An 18,059-nucleotide genomic window follows, 5' to 3' on the forward strand; every position below is an offset into this window, starting at 1 on the left:
CACTGGATTGGCTGGAGAAAACCCCTGGCAGGGGATTGGAGAAACCTTGGTCTCCAACATGGCTTCTCCCATACTGGAGGCACTGCAGAGAACCAGGCACACCTCCTCTCACAGCCACAGTCATGCAGAGGTCTGTCCCTCCACAACACTGTGCTTACAATGGCAGCCTCCGTTGCTGCACCACGCTGTTCGGAACCTGTCTCCTGTGTGCACCTGCTCCCCAGTGTCCCGACCACACCACGCGGCCCGCAGGGCAGACAGCGCAACCACTACCTGCAGTAAGCCTCTGTGCACTGATAACTAGAGGATAGGGAGCAAAAAAGAAAAATCTGGAATAGAATAAACAGCTCATGTAGTACTGTCTCGAGTACAGGAAAGCAATACAGACATGTCTATCTGGTCACTGTATATGAGGGGAAGACCCTGCCTTTCCCTGTATTCACTCCATTTGAAGTAGCAGAGGAGGAGTATTTACAGTCATATTGAAAGGGAGAGCTTCCGTTTTGTAAGTATTTAACTTATAATATGAGATGTTAGAGTAATCCCTCAAGACCTTATGCAGTTCAAACAAAGAAACTTCGGGATGCAACAAGCACAGAAGGATATCGTCAGCAACAAGGCTAATTTTATGGGGTATCCCACCTATTATAGGCCCCTGGATAAGTGCAGTGGATCTGAATTTTTTCAGCTAGAGGTTCTATGGCCAGTGCAAAAATAAGTGGGGACAGTCTTGTCTAGTGCCATTTGTTATGCAAAACCCTGAGTATAAACATCCATTCACAAACCCCTTCACCGAGGGGCAGTGTTCCCTCTAAGCTGTGCGCGCGCACACAACTCGACGAGCGTGCGCACAGACATTACAACAGAGCGCACAAAGCAGCAGTGGTCCCTTTTTGCAGTTGTGGACTCAATTAATGTGTGTTTCACCCATTAACTACATTGTGTGCTGTGTTTTAAATGTTTAATACCATTTTGAAGTAAAGTTAACACATATGCTGAATGTCATTTTCCAGTTATATATAAGTGACGCACAAAAATTAAAATTTCCTTCCAAAGTTGCACAAACAAAATCTTTTGCCGCACACAGCCTTCGTAAAATTAGAGGGAACATTGCCGAGGGGGCAGAGTACAAAGCAAAAATCTGCAACCGAGCGGCAGAATCAAGAGGGGAGTCTTTTTGAAATCACAACTCTCTACAATATTAAAAACTCAGCGGGTGGTATCCGGGGCCTGCATGCCCGGCACAAACCCAACCTGGTCGGCAACAATAAGTGAAGGTAGAAGGGGAGATATACGGTTTGCAATCTGCTTACATATAGTTTGAGGTCTGTATTTAACAAAGCTATGGGGCGGAAGTTCTGAACAGCTGTTAAAGGTTTTCCAGGTTAAGGGATCGCAACATGCTTCAAGCATCTCCTTTGGAAAACCTCCAGTATCGGAGGCCTTGTTAAAGAACTTCAATAGTATTGGAGCTAGGATCTGCTTGATGGATTTATAGAAATTAGAAGGATTCCGGGCTGGGAGCTTTGTTTCTGGGCATACAGTGAATAGCTGCTTCGACTTCAGTAATAGTCCAAGGAGAGCACAAGAACAGGCAGGTCCCTGAGTTCAACCGTGGCAGAGAGATGCTGCTCAAAAAATGATGAAGGGAGAGGCTGGGGGGGTGTTAGCATCCCAACTATGATTATAAAGTTGAGAATAATAATCTGCAAAGGTGTGGCAATGTCAAAAGGGTCAAAAACCTTAGTACCACTACAATTGTATAAATGGTGTATTCTTGCTCTTGTCTGATGTCCTCTTAAATTTTCTAGCCAATAGGCGTCTTACTTTATTTCGAAATACATAAAATCTTCGATTTAAGCGGAACAGATTCCTCTGTACTTCTCTAAGTGAGAAAGTATTCATTTTCTTCCAGTCTTTTAGAAGGAGACTAAGGAGATGTCTATTATGTGGGTCTGCCTTATGGGCGGCTTCCAATCTCAAAGCCTCTGCTTCTGCCTGACGAGCCTCAAGCATGTTTGCTCTTTTTAATCTAGCAGCAGCTTGAATTGCTGACCCGCGAATCACAGCTTTGAGAGAACACTAGTGATTAAATACGTTGGTATCATCGGGATTACTAGAAGTATTGTAAGCTAATCGGTAGTCATGTATTGCCTGATAGGTCTCAGGGTGATATAAAATATAACTCTCAACCTCCAGGGACCAGGGGATATTCTACGGAAGACCAAATCGCACTTGATCAATATAGGAGAATAATCTGACCAAGACATAGGCAGTATTTGCACTCTAAGAATGGAAGCTAGAGTCCATTTGTCAGTCAGCACTAGGTCTATTCTGGAGTATGACTGGTGTACATGGGGAAAAGAAGGTGTAGTCCCGACCGAATGGTTTTTTAGCCTGCCAGCCATCATATAGGTCATATTCACCCAGTAGGTGATGAAAACTAGGGGACTGATTCGGGAGAGGGGCATGACTCCTCCCGCGGGCCCAGATCTATCTACCAAAGGGTCAAGGACCATGTAAAAATCACCCAAAATCATAATAGCACCTTTTGGCATGTCTGCTTATCAATGTGCAGAGCTTCCTGCAAAATGGCATCTGTTTTAGAGTTCGGGGCATAGCATGAACCAAGTATTACCTCAAATCCCTCCATTTTACCAACTAATATTAAATATCTACCATCTGGGTCAACATATTGGGAATCTACAGAAAGAGAGCAACGGGCAGAGACCAATATAGCAACCCTGCTTTTTTTAAAGAGCCGTATAGCAATCGGGAAATCTATTGTCAAATAATTTAGGAGGTACAGACTACATAAAGTGAGTATCTTGAACAGCGACTATGTCAGCCTTTAGCTTGTGGAATGAGTTGAGAGCCAATTTACGCTTCTGTGGGGAATTTAACCGTCTACCTCTACGACCAGACCTTCTGAGACCAGGTCCATTCCTTCATCAGGATTTAGCTCGACTAACTTTCCTACAAGACTGTTTTTCATCAGGACTGAGTCTTCAGTCTCTCAAGGTTCAAATTTCGGCCCTGTCGATTTTCCTTTAGAAAAGAGTGGCGATGATTCCGGAGGTTCAAACCTTCCTTCAAGGGGTTACCAGGTTAAAGCCTCCATACAAACAACCTGTTGCACCATGAGATTTGTCCTTGGTGTTGGAGGTTCTTCAAAAAATCTCCTTTTGAACCATTAAGGTCGGCTGACCTAAAATTTCTAACTTAACAAAATTAACGTTTTTGTTGGCCATTTTCTCTGCAAAGAGAGTTTCGGAATTGGGAGCATTGTCTTGTAAGCCTCCTTTCCTTATTTTTCACCATGATAGGGCTGTGCTGAGAACCGTTCCTAAATTTTTGCCTAAAGTGGTTTCTTCTTTTCATTTAAATCAGGATATTGTTCTTCCTGTATTTCAAGAAAAGGGACAAATTGAGGAAGTTGTTTGCGCCTTGCGCATTTATGTGGACAGAGTTAAGGATTTCCGTAAGACTGATTCTTTGCTGGTGTTGTACGATGTACACAAGATTGGCTGGCCTGCTTCTAAACAGACCATTACTAGGTGGCTGAGATCAGTATTTCCTTTTGCATATACTAAGGTTGGTAGGCCTGTACCTGCCAGGATAAACGCACATACCACCAAATCAGTTGCTACCTCTTGGGCGGTGCTCCATGGGGCTTCGGCTGAGCAAGTATGCAGGGCTGCCACTTTGTCATCTGTTCACACTTTTACCAAATTCTATAGGTTCCATGAGTTCGCGTCGGAGGACTCATCATTCGGGTGAGTAGTGATGAGAACTGCACACCTGAGCTTACCCTCCCAAAAGGACCGGCTCTGGAACGTCCCAAAGTGAAGCTGTGTCACCAGGACAATTGAAAGAGAAAAAGGGATTTTTGTAAGAACTTACCGTTCGAATCCCTTTCTCTGATATGGTCCTGGTGACACAGCGATCCCTCCCTTACGCTCAGTAAGTATTGCCGTTTCATGAGTTGTCATGTTATAATGGTTAAAATTAATGTTTGTGCATATAAGATGTTCAGGTGTTGTACTGAGATAATGTATTCCAGTGGCTTTGAAAGTTGAACTGAGGATTCTGGTATGCGATGGGAGGAGCCTACCTCTCTCAAAGCTTTAGGATAGGTGCCTGGCTCCTGCGGACCCTCCTACATGCCAAATTGAAGCTGTGTCACCAGGACCATATCAGAGAAAGGGATTCGAACGGTAAGTTCTTACAAAAATCCCTTTTTCCATGCATACCACTGTAAAGGGTGCACCACTGGTGCCTCAAGTGATGAACCACTGGCGCACCACCATCCCCCATCACTGATCCTCCGCTTCGGCAGCACTTCAGGTGTACAAGCAAATGGCTGAGTGCTGGAACACCCAATTGGTCCCGAGCCCCCCAAGCAGCCCCGATCTACTTCAAGCAGGCAGCCAAAGCCAGGAGCAGCGAGTATTTCTCGGGCAGGACAAACCTCACCTGGTAGGTTTGCCCCGCCCCAGGAAAACCCACTACTCAAGGGGTTTAGGGTTCACCTAAGGCAGTCTGTTTATTATTTTGTATTCAGTGCCATCGGGGGGGGGGGGGGGGGCTTTTTATCCTGGTCTGTTGGAGGGTCCAGGGCTAACCTACGCTGCAGAGACCAGGCAGTGGGAGTAGAGCGCAGAAACTGCTGCAGCAACACATACTCTCTATCTCCCCCTGCTCAGCACACACTGCACAGTGCTGTGTGGGTGAGAGAGGCAGCTGCAGCAGTAGCCTTTGTGCCGGCAAACAGCTCGCACCCCCTGACATTTTTTTTATAGGGGCCCCGCGGCACTTTCAGCAGCCCTGGTTGCTTTCAGAAAGTCATAATGACATATCACATGCATGAAAACAACAGAAATAGCATTAAACCTTATGACAGAACCCTTAAGGGGTTGTCCGATTTAAACCCATCTTTGAACTTAGATCAGTGGTGTCAAACTCATGGCGTCCAGCTGTTGGTAACTACATGTCCCAGCATGTCCTGCCACAGATTTCGCAATCCATTATATACAATCTGTGGCAGGGCATGATGGGATGTGTAGTTTCACAACAGCTGAAGGGCCATGAGTTTGACAGCACTGACTTTGTCCCTTAATATGATAAGGTAGTGGAACATTCATACACATAATGTATTTTATGTAATTATAGTTATGTAGATAATGACATTTTTCTTGGAATACTCCATAACATTGTTACAAAAATGGGCCCCCTAGCAAGCCAAGCACCTACAAATACAACATGTGTGATTCATCCTTCCCCTGGTCTCGAAGAAACGTCCCAAGCGATCCATTAGAAAAAAAAACACAGGCAGATAATATTGAGCTGTCATTTCCTTTTCACACCACAGCAGCCGTATACAAATGGTGATGCACCCAAGTATACTGTATGCAACATTAAACAGTGCAAATTTAAAATTTTATTGAATGATATTTCTTCCAAAATCGAGCATGAACAGAAGACTTTGAATCCAGGAGGCAATCTTTGGCGAAGGTGAAAATAAATCATCACTTATCATATATACTGGGCCTGAAATGTGTGTGCCAAGGAGGTTGCCACAATTTTTGAATGTATCCTTAACATTTCTGGAAACTTGTATGACTGTCTATAAATGTTTATGCATGTACAGTAATATCCTTAATACACGTTGAGAAATTATGATTGGATGAAGCATACATTTTACATTGTCCTGCAAGAAATACAAAAACTACCAAAAAAGCAAAATTTTACAAGAGCTACTTCTGGTAGAAATTTTGTCACGATCCTGGGTGTGGAAATTCCCCATATATGCCAATCTGAGAATCACTGCCTATGACACCTTACTGATTATCATAGCACATGCTATAATTCAACGCAGTTACTGCCACCATTTAGAGTACAAAGTTTAGGGCCTAGCTCAGGGAAAGCAGACTCTCAACAGTATAAAGAATTATTAATACTCAAAAGAAAATGTAACTAATGGCTTGAGCCAGTGGTTCCCAAACTGTGTGCCTAGGCTCCCTGGGGTGCCTCGGAGCACTTGCAGGGGTGCCTCAGGTTGGTGGTCCGGAACCAATTCAAATTGTTTATGGTCAATGTAATGGGCAAAATCAGTGCTTGAGGCTTTCAATTATAAAATATGTGGATAAACAGAAGTGAATCATGTTCCTCACCACATAACTGGACCAAAGGACAACATTTAAGCACAACTTATTTAATTATTATTATTTTTTATTCTTGGTAACAAACTTTTGGCCTAGGGGTGCCCTGAAAAATAGTCTGATACTCTAGGGTACCGTGATTCAAAAAAGTTTGGGAACCCACTGGCTTGAGCCATAAGTTCACAGACACAGAACACAGAAACTAGAACTAAAATTCAAGTCAAAACTTTAAAGTTTAAGTTACAGAAAAAAGTTACAAGACATAATAGATAGAAAGTGACACACTTCAATTGTGTGACACCACTAGTCTGGTATTCCTATGGCTATGCACTGTTCTGTCTTTACAAAGGCCCCATTAGGGTTTAAACATCGATTTATATGTATGGATACTGAATAAAACTGCTGACTTAGCTACCTTGGTGAGTGCCTGCACTTTTTATTAAGCAATTTGGAGAATATATATATATATATAAAGGGGGTGGACTCGAGTTTAAATAAAATATTGGTCCTTGGTATTGGTAAGGAACATCTGACTAAATAGAGCAATGCTGTTCCAGAAGCATTTTCCAATCAACCCAAAGCAGAAAGACTACTTTGATACTCTTTCCTAACCTTCAATAGGGTTCGGTAAATGAAAGTGAAAACAAGGAACCCCTATCACAGCTGGAGATTGGTACCAAATAATCTATTCCTTCTGTCTTGGTGCCCCTGTAACATGACTAAAGCTGGGTACACATATATACAATTGTCGGGCCGTTCTGGGTCGGACAGCCGTTCAATTGTATATGTGTGTACGCTGTCCCGTACGAGCGATAAATGGCAAAAAACTGTCTTGACCGTCCATATTCGGTCGGTCGACGGTTCTTTGCGGTTTAATTTTCATCCGACAGGACGGCCCCATATCGTTACAAAAGTGCAGCGTGTACGCAGATTCGACTGATATGCTGCCGTCCTTGCGACTATACTGCCAAAGCTGGAATGCCCATGTGGGCGTTCCATAGCTCCATCATCTCTGGCAGGGTGACTTAAAAAAAAAAATGGCGTGGGGTCCCCCCCACAGCCGTAACCAGCACCAGGCTGAAATAGCCGGGCTGGTATTAAAAAATCAGGAAACCCGACAAATAGGGCTTCGCTAATTTTTTTAAAACCAGCCCCAGGCTCCAGGTCCGGGGCTGGTTCCTAAAATACGGGGGACAAAATGACTGGAGGTCCCCCGTATTTTAAGAACCAGGCCAAACCAGCCATCAGGGTAATGCCACAGCCGGGGGGAGACTTTTTATACAAGTCCCCCCGGCCAAAGCATTCAGCCCTCTGACCGGTCAGCCTGGCCAGGGGTCCTGGGGGAGTGGGGACCCCCCCAATTAAGGGGTCCCCCACCCTCCAGGACTTACCTGACCAGGCTGAAGCCTGGTGCTGTCCTCGATGCCCCTGGGCGGTGGGCATCGAGCTGATACTGGTGTAAAAAAATAGATGAAAAAACTATTGTTTTAAACTGTGGAACTATGAGTCCCAGCAAGCCTCCCCCCGCAAGCTGGGACTTGGAGAACCACAAGTCCCAGCCTGCGGGGCAGTTGTAGTTCCACAGTAAAAAAAATTGTTAAATACACACTGACACATTAGAAAAATAAAAGTTTAATACATACATTACACAAACACACTGATACTTACCTATCTTGATCCTGTAGGTAGGTCCCAGGGTCCGGTGGCTTGGTTCCGGGGCTGGTCCGGGGCTCCAGGGCTGAAGAGTCCGGGGTCCTGGATCCGTAGTAATCCAAAGGGGTACCTGGGGAAGGAAATCCTGCTCCTCTGGCAACCACCCCGGCATCTTCTGTTCAAGTCGCGCTGCTCCCGGCTGCTGGTACCCGCTCTGCCTCCGCTGGACACTGGAGAGACGCAGAGATCCTTCTTCCTCTGCGTCTCTACTCAGAATGATTTCTGGCCAATCAGGAGCCGAGAAAGTCAGCTCCTGATTGGCCAGAAATCATTCTGAGTAGAGAAAGTAGGGAAAAGTCCCTGCTCACCATTGTTTGCTGTGAGCAGGGCCTTTTCCCCTTATTCTTTTCAACTTAATTATGATAAATACTCCCAAGGTTTTTGTATCCATGTACATTTATATAGTTTGTGTAGTTAAATTTCATGGTGTCAATTTTACCCCCTGTTGATTTATGAATAAAAGAAAATGTATTAACGTTTACTTAACTCTTGGAGTGCCAAGGGGATTTGTCAGAATAGGTGTGAAAATTGCAAGCAAACATTTTCATTCATCATAATGACCTGTAATGTTTACTTTTTATATAGAAAATATAATACTTTTTTTACACAACATTTTTTATTTAATTATATATAAAAAATGTGAGCGACGCTGGTGTTTTTTAGAGGATATTTTGTGCATCTCTCAGATGTTAGCACTCATAAAGGGTTAAACAGCATCCATCATCTTCATATGTGCTTTTATAATTTGGATAATAGTAATAAAATAAAAAGCAAATAATGCGAATGGTATTTTGTGAACATACAATGTCTTGGGTGTGGTATAACACACCGACAGTCATTAGCCCGACGTCGGAATCCCGACTGCACATCGGGGGGAGCGCAACGAAGCCCCTTGCGGGGCTCGCTGCGGGCACAGTGGCTCACTATGCTCGCCACCTATTTTATTCTCCCTCTATGGGGGTCCAAGGGTGCAGTCGGGATTCCGACATCGGGGTAATGAGTGTCGGAATCCCGACTGTTGGTGAGTTGTCCGGCACCCAATGTCTTCTGGGGAAAAAACAAAAACAAGATACAATTTGTGTCACTTGTGAATCCTATTGCTTTAATGAAATCTTATTGTGGATTTTCAGATGCCAGAATCACTGTATTTTATGGATTTGCCAGATCTGGGAAGTCTCTGTGCTGTGAACATCATTATAAACCCAGAGACTATAGAGTCTAATATTCGAGATCTTCAAATAAAACTCTGCAGGTAAACAAACAATTTAATTTATCTATAATTCAACATAAAGACCATGTGGTAGATTTACTGAAGCTTAAAAGTTGTTGTCCATAAGAATATCAAATTCTACTTCTGATTTGTCTATTACAGTCTTGAAAAATATAGCTCAATTTGGTGGCTATGAGCAATGGGATTCAGTCATTATGTTGACATTTACTGTGTAGACAATTATAAGATCAACACCAATGACAGTTAAGTCATCTTGAAATATCAACATGAACCATGTTGACATCTGCAAAATGTGACATGTTAAATGCTGCCATTCACAGAGGGTTAGGCTGCAGGAGGGGAGATCAGGAGGATTATCAATATTCACCAATGAATCCTCTGCAGGATTCAGGAAACCACCAAATTCATAGTGTCGATGTGATGAATGTCAACCAAATATAGGGGATGCAGTTAAATTCCCGGCGTTCGGAATCCCGACCGCCGAAATACCGACACATTCTCTCTCCTGGGGTGTCCACGACTCCCCTGGAGGGAGAATAAATTAGCGTACCGAGGCACCGGGCCCGCTGCGTGGCGAGCGCAGCGAGTCCGCAAGGGGGGGCGATCCACGTCCCCCCCCCTTGTCGGCATTTCGGCTGTCGGGATTCTGAACGCCGGGATCCCGACCGCCGGGATTCAATACTGAATCCAAATATAGAAACCTATAAGCAATATGTGCTTTTTTTAAATGTATTCATTTCTCTTTAGTCCATCCTGGTGACACAGCTCAACTATATGTCATTTAATGCTATAGGCCAGTATTCAATGAGAAAAATTCGCCTTGTTTTATGGCGAGTTTGTGCTGTTTTCGCGTTGGAAGGAGCATTTTGCTCTCCAAAAGTGAACCACCCTATTCAATGTAATATTTTCGCCGTCTTTTTAAGTGATTTTCGCCATGTCTCTCTGTGTAGCAATTCTCCATCTTTTCATGGAGAACTGGAATGTGAACTTTTAAACTAAAAGGTTTTTTTTTTTAAATTTGGTGTCAAAAAATCAGGATTTTTTTTCTGTGAAGGGGCATGTTATTTTTATTCATGTGCTTATAGCACATGAATATATATATAATTTTAAAATATATATATTTTTAATTATTTTTTTTTTTTTTACACAGAGCAGCCAGCAGGGGGCAGGAGCTCTCGAGCCGCTCATTAGATATTCATATATTCACTGCACCCGATCATTACATATGCACGATCGGGTGCAGTGAATACTGGGTCCCCCTCTGGCTATAGGGGGGAGGCAGCTTGTGCTGCCTGGGTCCCGGGGAGCCCACCTCCCCTCCACATATGTTCTGGGGCAGCCAGGGAGACTTTAATCTCCCTGGCTGCCACCGTCCCCCGGCTCCCTGCCAGCTCCATGCCGCGGACGCTCGTCCGCTGCAGGGGTTAGCGGCGAGTCTTAACCCCTTCATGACAGAGCCAGTTTGTGCCTTCATGACAGAGCCCTTTTTTTCAAATCTGACATGTCTCACTTAAGTGGGGATAACTTTTTTTTGCTTTTACTTATCCCAGTGATTTTGAGATTGTTTTCTCGTGACACATTGTACTTCAAGTTAGTGGTAAATTTGGGTCGATACAGTCTGTGTTTTTTTGTGAAAAATACCAAAATATCGTGAAAAAATGGAAAATTTAGCAATATGCAAAATGTCACATTTTCTGCTTGTGAGACAAATAATCATACCACTCAAAATAGTTAATAACTAACAAAGACCATATGTCTACTTTATGTTGCAATCATTATTTCAACTTCCTTTTAATTTTTTTGGACACTAGGAGGCTTCAAATATGACTAGCAAATTCTCAAATTTTCAAGAAAATTTCAAACACTGATTTTTTTAGGGACCAGTTCAGTTCTGATGTGACTTTGAGGGACTTGTATGTGAGACACCCCCATAAATGATGCCATTTCAAAAACTGCACCCCTCACAGTATTCAAAACAGCATTTTGGAAGTTTGTTAACCCTTTAGGTGTTTCACAGGAATTAAAACAAAGTGTAGGTGAAATTTCAAAATTTCATTTTTTTTTCGGATTTTCAATTTTAATACATTTTTCTAAGGAACACAGTACATTTTACTAGAGAAATGTGACTAAAAATTGATTCCCCCAATTCTTTGGTTTTCATAAATATCCTATATGTGGCCCTAGTGTGCACGGTGACCAAACCACAGGCTTCATAATAGAAGGAGCACCTACTTGATTTTGGAGACTCCTTTTTATGAGATTATTTTTTAGGCACCATGTAGGTTTCTAGGCACCATAAGATGCTAAAAGTTAGGAACCCCCCCCACAAGTGACCCCATTTTGCAAACTACACCCCTCAGGGAATTCATCTAGGGGTATAGTGTACATTTCAAACCCCCAGGGGTTTCACCAATTGTGGTACAACTGGGCAGTGAAAATGAAAAAAAATAATTTTTCATTTTCACAGCTCAGTTGTATCAAAATTGGTGAAACCCCGGGGGGTTTGAAATGTACTCTATACCCCTAGATGAATTCCCTGAGGGGTGTAGTTTGCAAAATGGGGTCACTTGTGGGGGGGTTCCACTGTATGGGTGTTTCGGGGGTCATTCAACCAGAATCTGTGCTGCAAAATCCAAAAATCACTCCTTCCCTTCTGAGTCCTGCCATGCACCCAACTGGTATTTTTTGGTCACATGTGAGGCATTGCCGTACCCGGGAGAAATTGGGGCACAGATTTTGGGGTGCTTTGTCTCCTTCATTCCTTGTGAAAATGAAAAATTTTGAGCCAGATCTGCATTTTTGTGTAAAAAAATTTAATTTTTTACACAAAAATGCAGTTCTGGCTCAAAATTTTTAATTTTCACAAGGAATGAAGGAGACAAAGCACCCCAAAATCTGTGCCCCAATTTCTCCCGGGTACGGCAATGCCTCACATGTGACCAAAAAATACCAGTTGGGTGCATGGCAGGACTCAGAAGGGAAGGAGTGATTTTTGGTGGTGGAATGAATGGCGGGTGCTATGTCGCATTAGCAAGACCCCCGAAGCACCAATACAGTGGAACCCCCCCACAAGTGACCCCATTTTGGTCACCAGCTTTGGGAGGGGGGCTGGCGCTGCGGCTGGCGGGGGGGTGGGAGGGGTGCTGGCGCTGCGGCAGCCGGGTGGGTGGGAGGGAGGGGGGCTGCCGGGTGGGAGGGGGGGGGGGGCTGGCGATCGTTGGTGATCGGTGCGGTATACGCACACACACACACACACACACACACACACACACACACACACACACACACACACACACACACATATATATATATATATATATATATATATATATATATACATATATATACACACACATATATATATATATATATATATATATATGTGTGTGTGTATATATATATATATATATACACACATTTGCACATTATTTTTTATTTTATTTTATTTTTCACTTTTCCAGCAGCAGCATGATGCTGCTGCTGCTGCTGCTGCGGGGGGGAGGAGGGGAGCGCAGCGTGCGCTCCGGACGTAGCGGTGGAGCCGCTGGAGCTGCTGCTGCTGCCGGGTGAGTGCCCGGCGGGTGGGAGGGGGGTGCTGCCGCTCGGTGGTGATCGGTGCTGCACCGATCACCACCGTTTTCTGTGTTACCGAGCGGCTTAGCCGCCGGTAACACAGGAAACGCTGTGATTGACTGTTCAGATTTGAACAGCCAATCACAGCGATCGCCGACCGGGGGGGGCACCCCTGCCCCCCCTGGGCGACGAGGGGGGATGTCTGCTGTCAGGGACAGCAGACATCTCCTAACTGTCACCGCGTCTATAGACGCAGTGACAGTTAGAATCCATGACGTACATGTACGTCAAATGTCGGGAAGTACTTCCCGACCATGACGTACATGTACGTCAAATGTCGTGAAGGGGTTAACCACATTGAATAGTGGGAGCAGGAGTGGCAGCGAGCCCTCCGGAACAGGGCGAGTGCATGGCGAGAGAAAAAATCTCTCGCCATGCACGGAGAATTTTTCACGTTGAATACTGCCCTATAGTACATTAAATGCCATTATAAGCATCAAAATCGCATCCCATACCATAATGGCATGCGATGTGATGCGATTTCACTATGTTTGCGTACATAGTAAATTTGGGCGCTGTGATAATGCACAAGTACCTTATTTTATTAATATTTCACTACTTAGTGCAGGTGACCAGTGTGTTACTTCCACAGGAAGTTTATACACACTGAGAGCACAGCAGAGGCTGACAGAAGCGTGTCCTGTCAGTTCTCTGTGTGCAGAGGGACGCAGCTGCTTCTTCTGCACAACGCTTCAACCTCCATTACAGAGAGGTTTCCTGGGCCCCGGGGGCGTTCTGAACCGGCTCCCTAGGGGGATCTTGGGGGTCGGGTCCCCCGCTATGGCGGATGCCATTTTCAGGGGACTATAGGCTGAAATCCTGAAAAGGAGTTGAAGGCTATTACAGGAGTCCAGCGCAGCTGGACGCTTCCAAGTGGTCCCAAAAGGAGGGGTGACACTGGAGGTGAGGAGAAACAGTGGTGGGAGCGGCTGAAGGGGGAAAAGGCGCCAATAGGCTTCCTTCTCCGCTGAAGCAGGGACTTTTCTCCCGGGCAAGTTTCTCCTGGGCAGCGATTTCCCTGGTGATCACTGAGAATCCATTGCAGCAAGCAGACAAATAAGTACACTGCTACATTATTCTGTGCAATTGCCTGACATTGTACACTGTGTGTTATCATGACCAAAAGGTGTAGTGCTGCTGCTCTGGGGGAGCCATGTTAATTAACTGCAGATTTTGTGGTGTTAAATTAACCGTTGAACAAATGGATCAGGGGGATTTCTGCCCCTCATGTGAGTCTGTGCCCAGTGGGGCTCAAGCCCAGAGGTCTGAGCAGCCTGAACCTGCGTGGGCTGCTGCATTGGAGAGGTCTATGAATGCTTTGGTTAAGGCTTTAAAAAGGCAGAGAGATGATCTTGGGAAATCTCCTGGCCCTCTTTTCCCCTCTCAACCGTCTGTGCGCTCTATTACCCCATCTCAGGGGGACCCTGCTTTGTTGCAGGTCATGCAGGACACTGCACAGCGTGTTCATAAAATTAATGTGTTTATGGAACAACTTGCCAAAACCCCTGAGGTTACTTTTTCATGACACCCCTTATCTACACCCCCCTGTAGATTCTGATGAGGAGGGTGTGGAAGATGCCTTTTGGGACCAGAAGGAGGAAGTTAAATATTCTGTCCCGGGTATTGAGGATTTGATTCTGGCAGGTACGCAGACTTTAAATCTTTCAGAGGAAGATAAAGTACCTGCTTCTTGTGTTTTCAAGAAAATACGCTGAGATTCTGTGATAATTCCCTCGGATGAGGGCATGATTTCTTTACTGGGGGAAGCGTGAAAAACTCCTGACAAGAGGCTTCTCATGCCTATGAGGTTTGCAAACATGTACCCAATGCCAGAGGAACATGTAAAATTATGGGAGAAGATCCTTTTAGTGGATGCGCCTGTGGCCTGGTTGTCTAAATCCACAGCTTTACCTGTTCAGGGGGTACTGCATTTAAAGACCTGGTGGACAAGAAAATTGAAGGATGCCTTAAGGTGGTGTTTGAAGGGGTGGTATTTACCCTATGCTCTATTTTTGCCTCTGCGTGGGTATCCAAGGCTATGATTAAATGGGCTGAAGCCTTAATTAATCAGCCTAAGCCTGACTCTGAGGCCTTTGCATTGGCTAAAAAGCTTAGGTGTGTGGCAGAGTATGTATGTGAGGATGAAGAAGAAGGCACCAAGATGGCATCAAAATTGTCGACCACTTCTGTGACCGCAAGAAGAGCTCTGGCTTAAAGCTTGGGAAGCGGACAGGGAATCCAAGAAGTCTCTTGAGGCCTTTAGTGTTCCTTCTAGGGCAGCGTAAGGGGGTTGGACCAGGCCCGCCGACGTCACGGTTTTGGGCGGTCCCGGGCCGGCGGCGTGACGCAAAGGGGTGGGCCTGGCCGCCGGCATCAATGAAGGGGCGGACCTGGCCACCCGGAAGGCTGTACACTGCCAGGGAAGCACCAAGCATCGCTATCTACAGCGGCGCCGGGCTTCCCTGGTCACAACAGAGGGGACAGAGGCAGGCTGTTTAGCTAAAACAGCCTAGCGGGAACACTAGCCTTGGCTTTTAAGGGAGAACTGCTTTTTGGGACAGAGCTTGAGTCCATTATAAAGCAGGCCACGAGGGGAAAGAGGACTTTCCTTCCCACCATGTCAAAACATTTAGTGTCCAAGTTTGGGGCTTTTAAGCCGTCCTTTCATTCCTCCTTTCGAGGGGGTGCGTCTAACAGAGGACAGGCAGGAAGAGGAAAGTTTCCAGCCAGTAAGGGGAGGGCAATCCCGTTTCAGGGCCTTTGCTAAGAAGCACTGGTACTTGTGTATTTTGGCGGCGCCCATCGCATCGCATACCATAACGTATACGATGGTATGCGATGCGACGCGATATCGTACGATAGTGCACGATGGCATACAATTTTCAAATTGTATGCCATTGTACATGGCATACAATGCCATACGATGCGATGCGATTAAACATTGTATAAGCACCCTAATGGGTGCTTATACAATGTTAAGCACCCTAATGGGTGCTTACAATGTTAAATGCACCCCCACGCCACCCCCCCACTATAAACGTGAACCCGAAGCGTGGCGAGCGCAGCGAGCCCGCGAGGGGCGGCGGTACGCGTCCTACGACCTTTTCATACCCCCACTATCCACCGCGGCGTGGAGTTGAGAATAGAATAGTGTGGCGAGCGCAGCGAGCCACCGAGCCCGAAGCGTGGCAAGCGGACGCGGATACCTGTGAAGCCCGCGAAGGGACGCGTTTACCTGTGAAGGTATCCTCGTCCGCTCGCCACGCTTCTGGCTCGCTGCGCTCGCCACACTATTCTATTCTCAACTCCACGCCGAAGTGGATAGTGGGGGTATGAAAAGGTCGTAGGACGCGTACCGCCGCCCCTCGCCACGCTTCGGGTTCACGTTTATAGTGGGGGGGTGGCGTGGGGGTGCGTTTAACATTGTAAGCACCCATCGTACGATGGACATCGGGGGCACCGCCAAAATACACAAGTACCGAAGCACTCATCCAAGAGCAAGGATAAGTCCTCGGCATGACGGCATGGTCTCTGTGAAGGTCTAGCTTGATAAAATATTCTATTAACTTAATCCTGTTTGCTGATTCATATATTAAGGTTAAGTGGTACTGGTCCATTATGGTGACGGTGTTCTGAGATTTCATCCTTTTTACTGCTGAGCCCACATTCAAGGTTCTCTTCTATGTGTTCAATAACCACCTGAGTCTCAGGGCCTGATGGAGGAAAAGCTTTTCAGAAGGAGGCAGTTTTTCCTGGCAACAAATAGATGGAACAATATCATTCCTGGTGGGCTGACAGCATCTCCACAGATTTTATATATATATATGTAATATATAAAAAAAAATTTTTTACTGAAAATGTTGTGAAAGGCTTGGTTATTATGCACAATGGGACCCCCAAGAGAAAAATTTAAAGTTTGCTACAATCTAGGATGGGTGCATGTAAACAGCCAAGGTAGTCAAAAGATACTGATAAAGGAGAGAAAAAGACTCTTTGCTAGGGGCACTCAGTAAATACAATTATCTTATAAAATGTAACTTGTATTAATTTGTTTAAAATATCACAGCAAAAAAAAACATATATAAGTACATTCATGAATAATCCTGTATGTACTGATGTTATTTGTTGATATTTTAAACTAATTAATAACATTTTTATTTTATAAGATAATTGTATCTACTGAGTGCCCCTAGCAAAGAGTCTTTTTCTCTCCTTTATCAGTTCTTGTTCTTACTCTAGGGAAGCACCACCAATTTATTACTCAATACCAGTGTGGAGATACTTATAGTTTGGTATCTAATTGTATTTATACCTCTCAAAGCTCATTCATAACATCACTGACGGACCAGCCTAGAGGGAAGAATCCAGTTCAGAATCAAATTTCTTTGTGTTTGAAAGTCACAAGATACTGTAATAGGACTTTCAGCTGATGGGAGGACATAGAAGCAGGTTGTCTCACTGTAGAGAGTATCTGCTTTCATTACCAGACTCTGGCAAGGACGTAACTATCGTAGTTGCAGCTGCTATTTGGCCCACCTTACATGTTAAAGTAACATGTGCTTTATACATTTTTCATAATTGGGAGGCACATTGGGGGCCCTTACAAACATTTGCTATGGGGCTTAAAAATATCTAGTTATGCCCCTGGATACGACAATAAAGAGTAGCAACAGTAATTTTATGAACTCTAATAATACTGAAAGAGGATTGCAGAAACACAAGTGATTTTCCCAGCTCTTTAACTTTCTCAGTTCTCATTGGCACCTGAATCCAAAAAGCCATAAGCGATACTACAGATTTATCAGTAATAAGGAAAAATCAGTAGAAAATTATGATAACGCATCTTTTGGGTGTGTTCAACTACAGCTACACTAATGAATCCCTGATCAGCTGGCTTTTCTCATTGCTTGTGACAGAACAGCTAGTAAAAAGGTGACCTGCAGAAGATCCCACAATATATGCAAAAGCGTGTTTTTAAACATCCATTAATTTTTTCCTCATATAGGAGGCATGAATTCCCGACCTTCATGGATTCTTTAGATGTGATTTTTTAGTCAAGGAGCTCACTTGAAACTAGAAAATTGTGGTGGATCTTATTTTTTGCGAAGGGTGTAAGGTGCCGTTTTCACAGCACCCAATTTAACCCGATCTCTCACATTTCATTGGGCCGAATTTGCTTAAAATTAGGCGAATTCAGTTCAATTCAAATTGCGCCCAGTGCCGTGATGATTCGCACTTGCAAATCATCCACATTTAATAGAATTGACTCCACTGACTCTTCCTTTTTGTGAGCTCTTTCCGTACGGCAGAGATACACTCTG

General features: G+C 44.7%; 1 protein-coding gene across 10 annotated transcripts in view; it reads left to right on the forward strand.

Moving 5' to 3' along the window:
• Positions 1-18,059, forward strand: part of C5H18orf63 (chromosome 5 C18orf63 homolog) — a 125,294-nt gene that overhangs the window by 6,181 nt on the left and 101,054 nt on the right. For all 10 annotated transcript variants that reach the window (XR_014474878.1, XM_083187742.1, XM_083187737.1 and 7 more), the window contains exon 2: positions 9,005-9,126. Coding sequence is in view for 6 of the 10 variants with exons in the window: in XM_083187742.1 (XP_083043868.1) it covers positions 9,005-9,126 (122 nt within the window). In the remaining 4 variants the exon portion in view is untranslated. The remainder of the gene's footprint in view (positions 1-9,004; positions 9,127-18,059) is intronic.

The sequence above is a fragment of the Crinia signifera genome, chromosome 5 (genome assembly GCF_055691185.1).
Source record: "Crinia signifera chromosome 5, ASM5569118v1, whole genome shotgun sequence".
Lineage (NCBI taxonomy): Eukaryota > Metazoa > Chordata > Amphibia > Anura > Myobatrachidae > Crinia > Crinia signifera.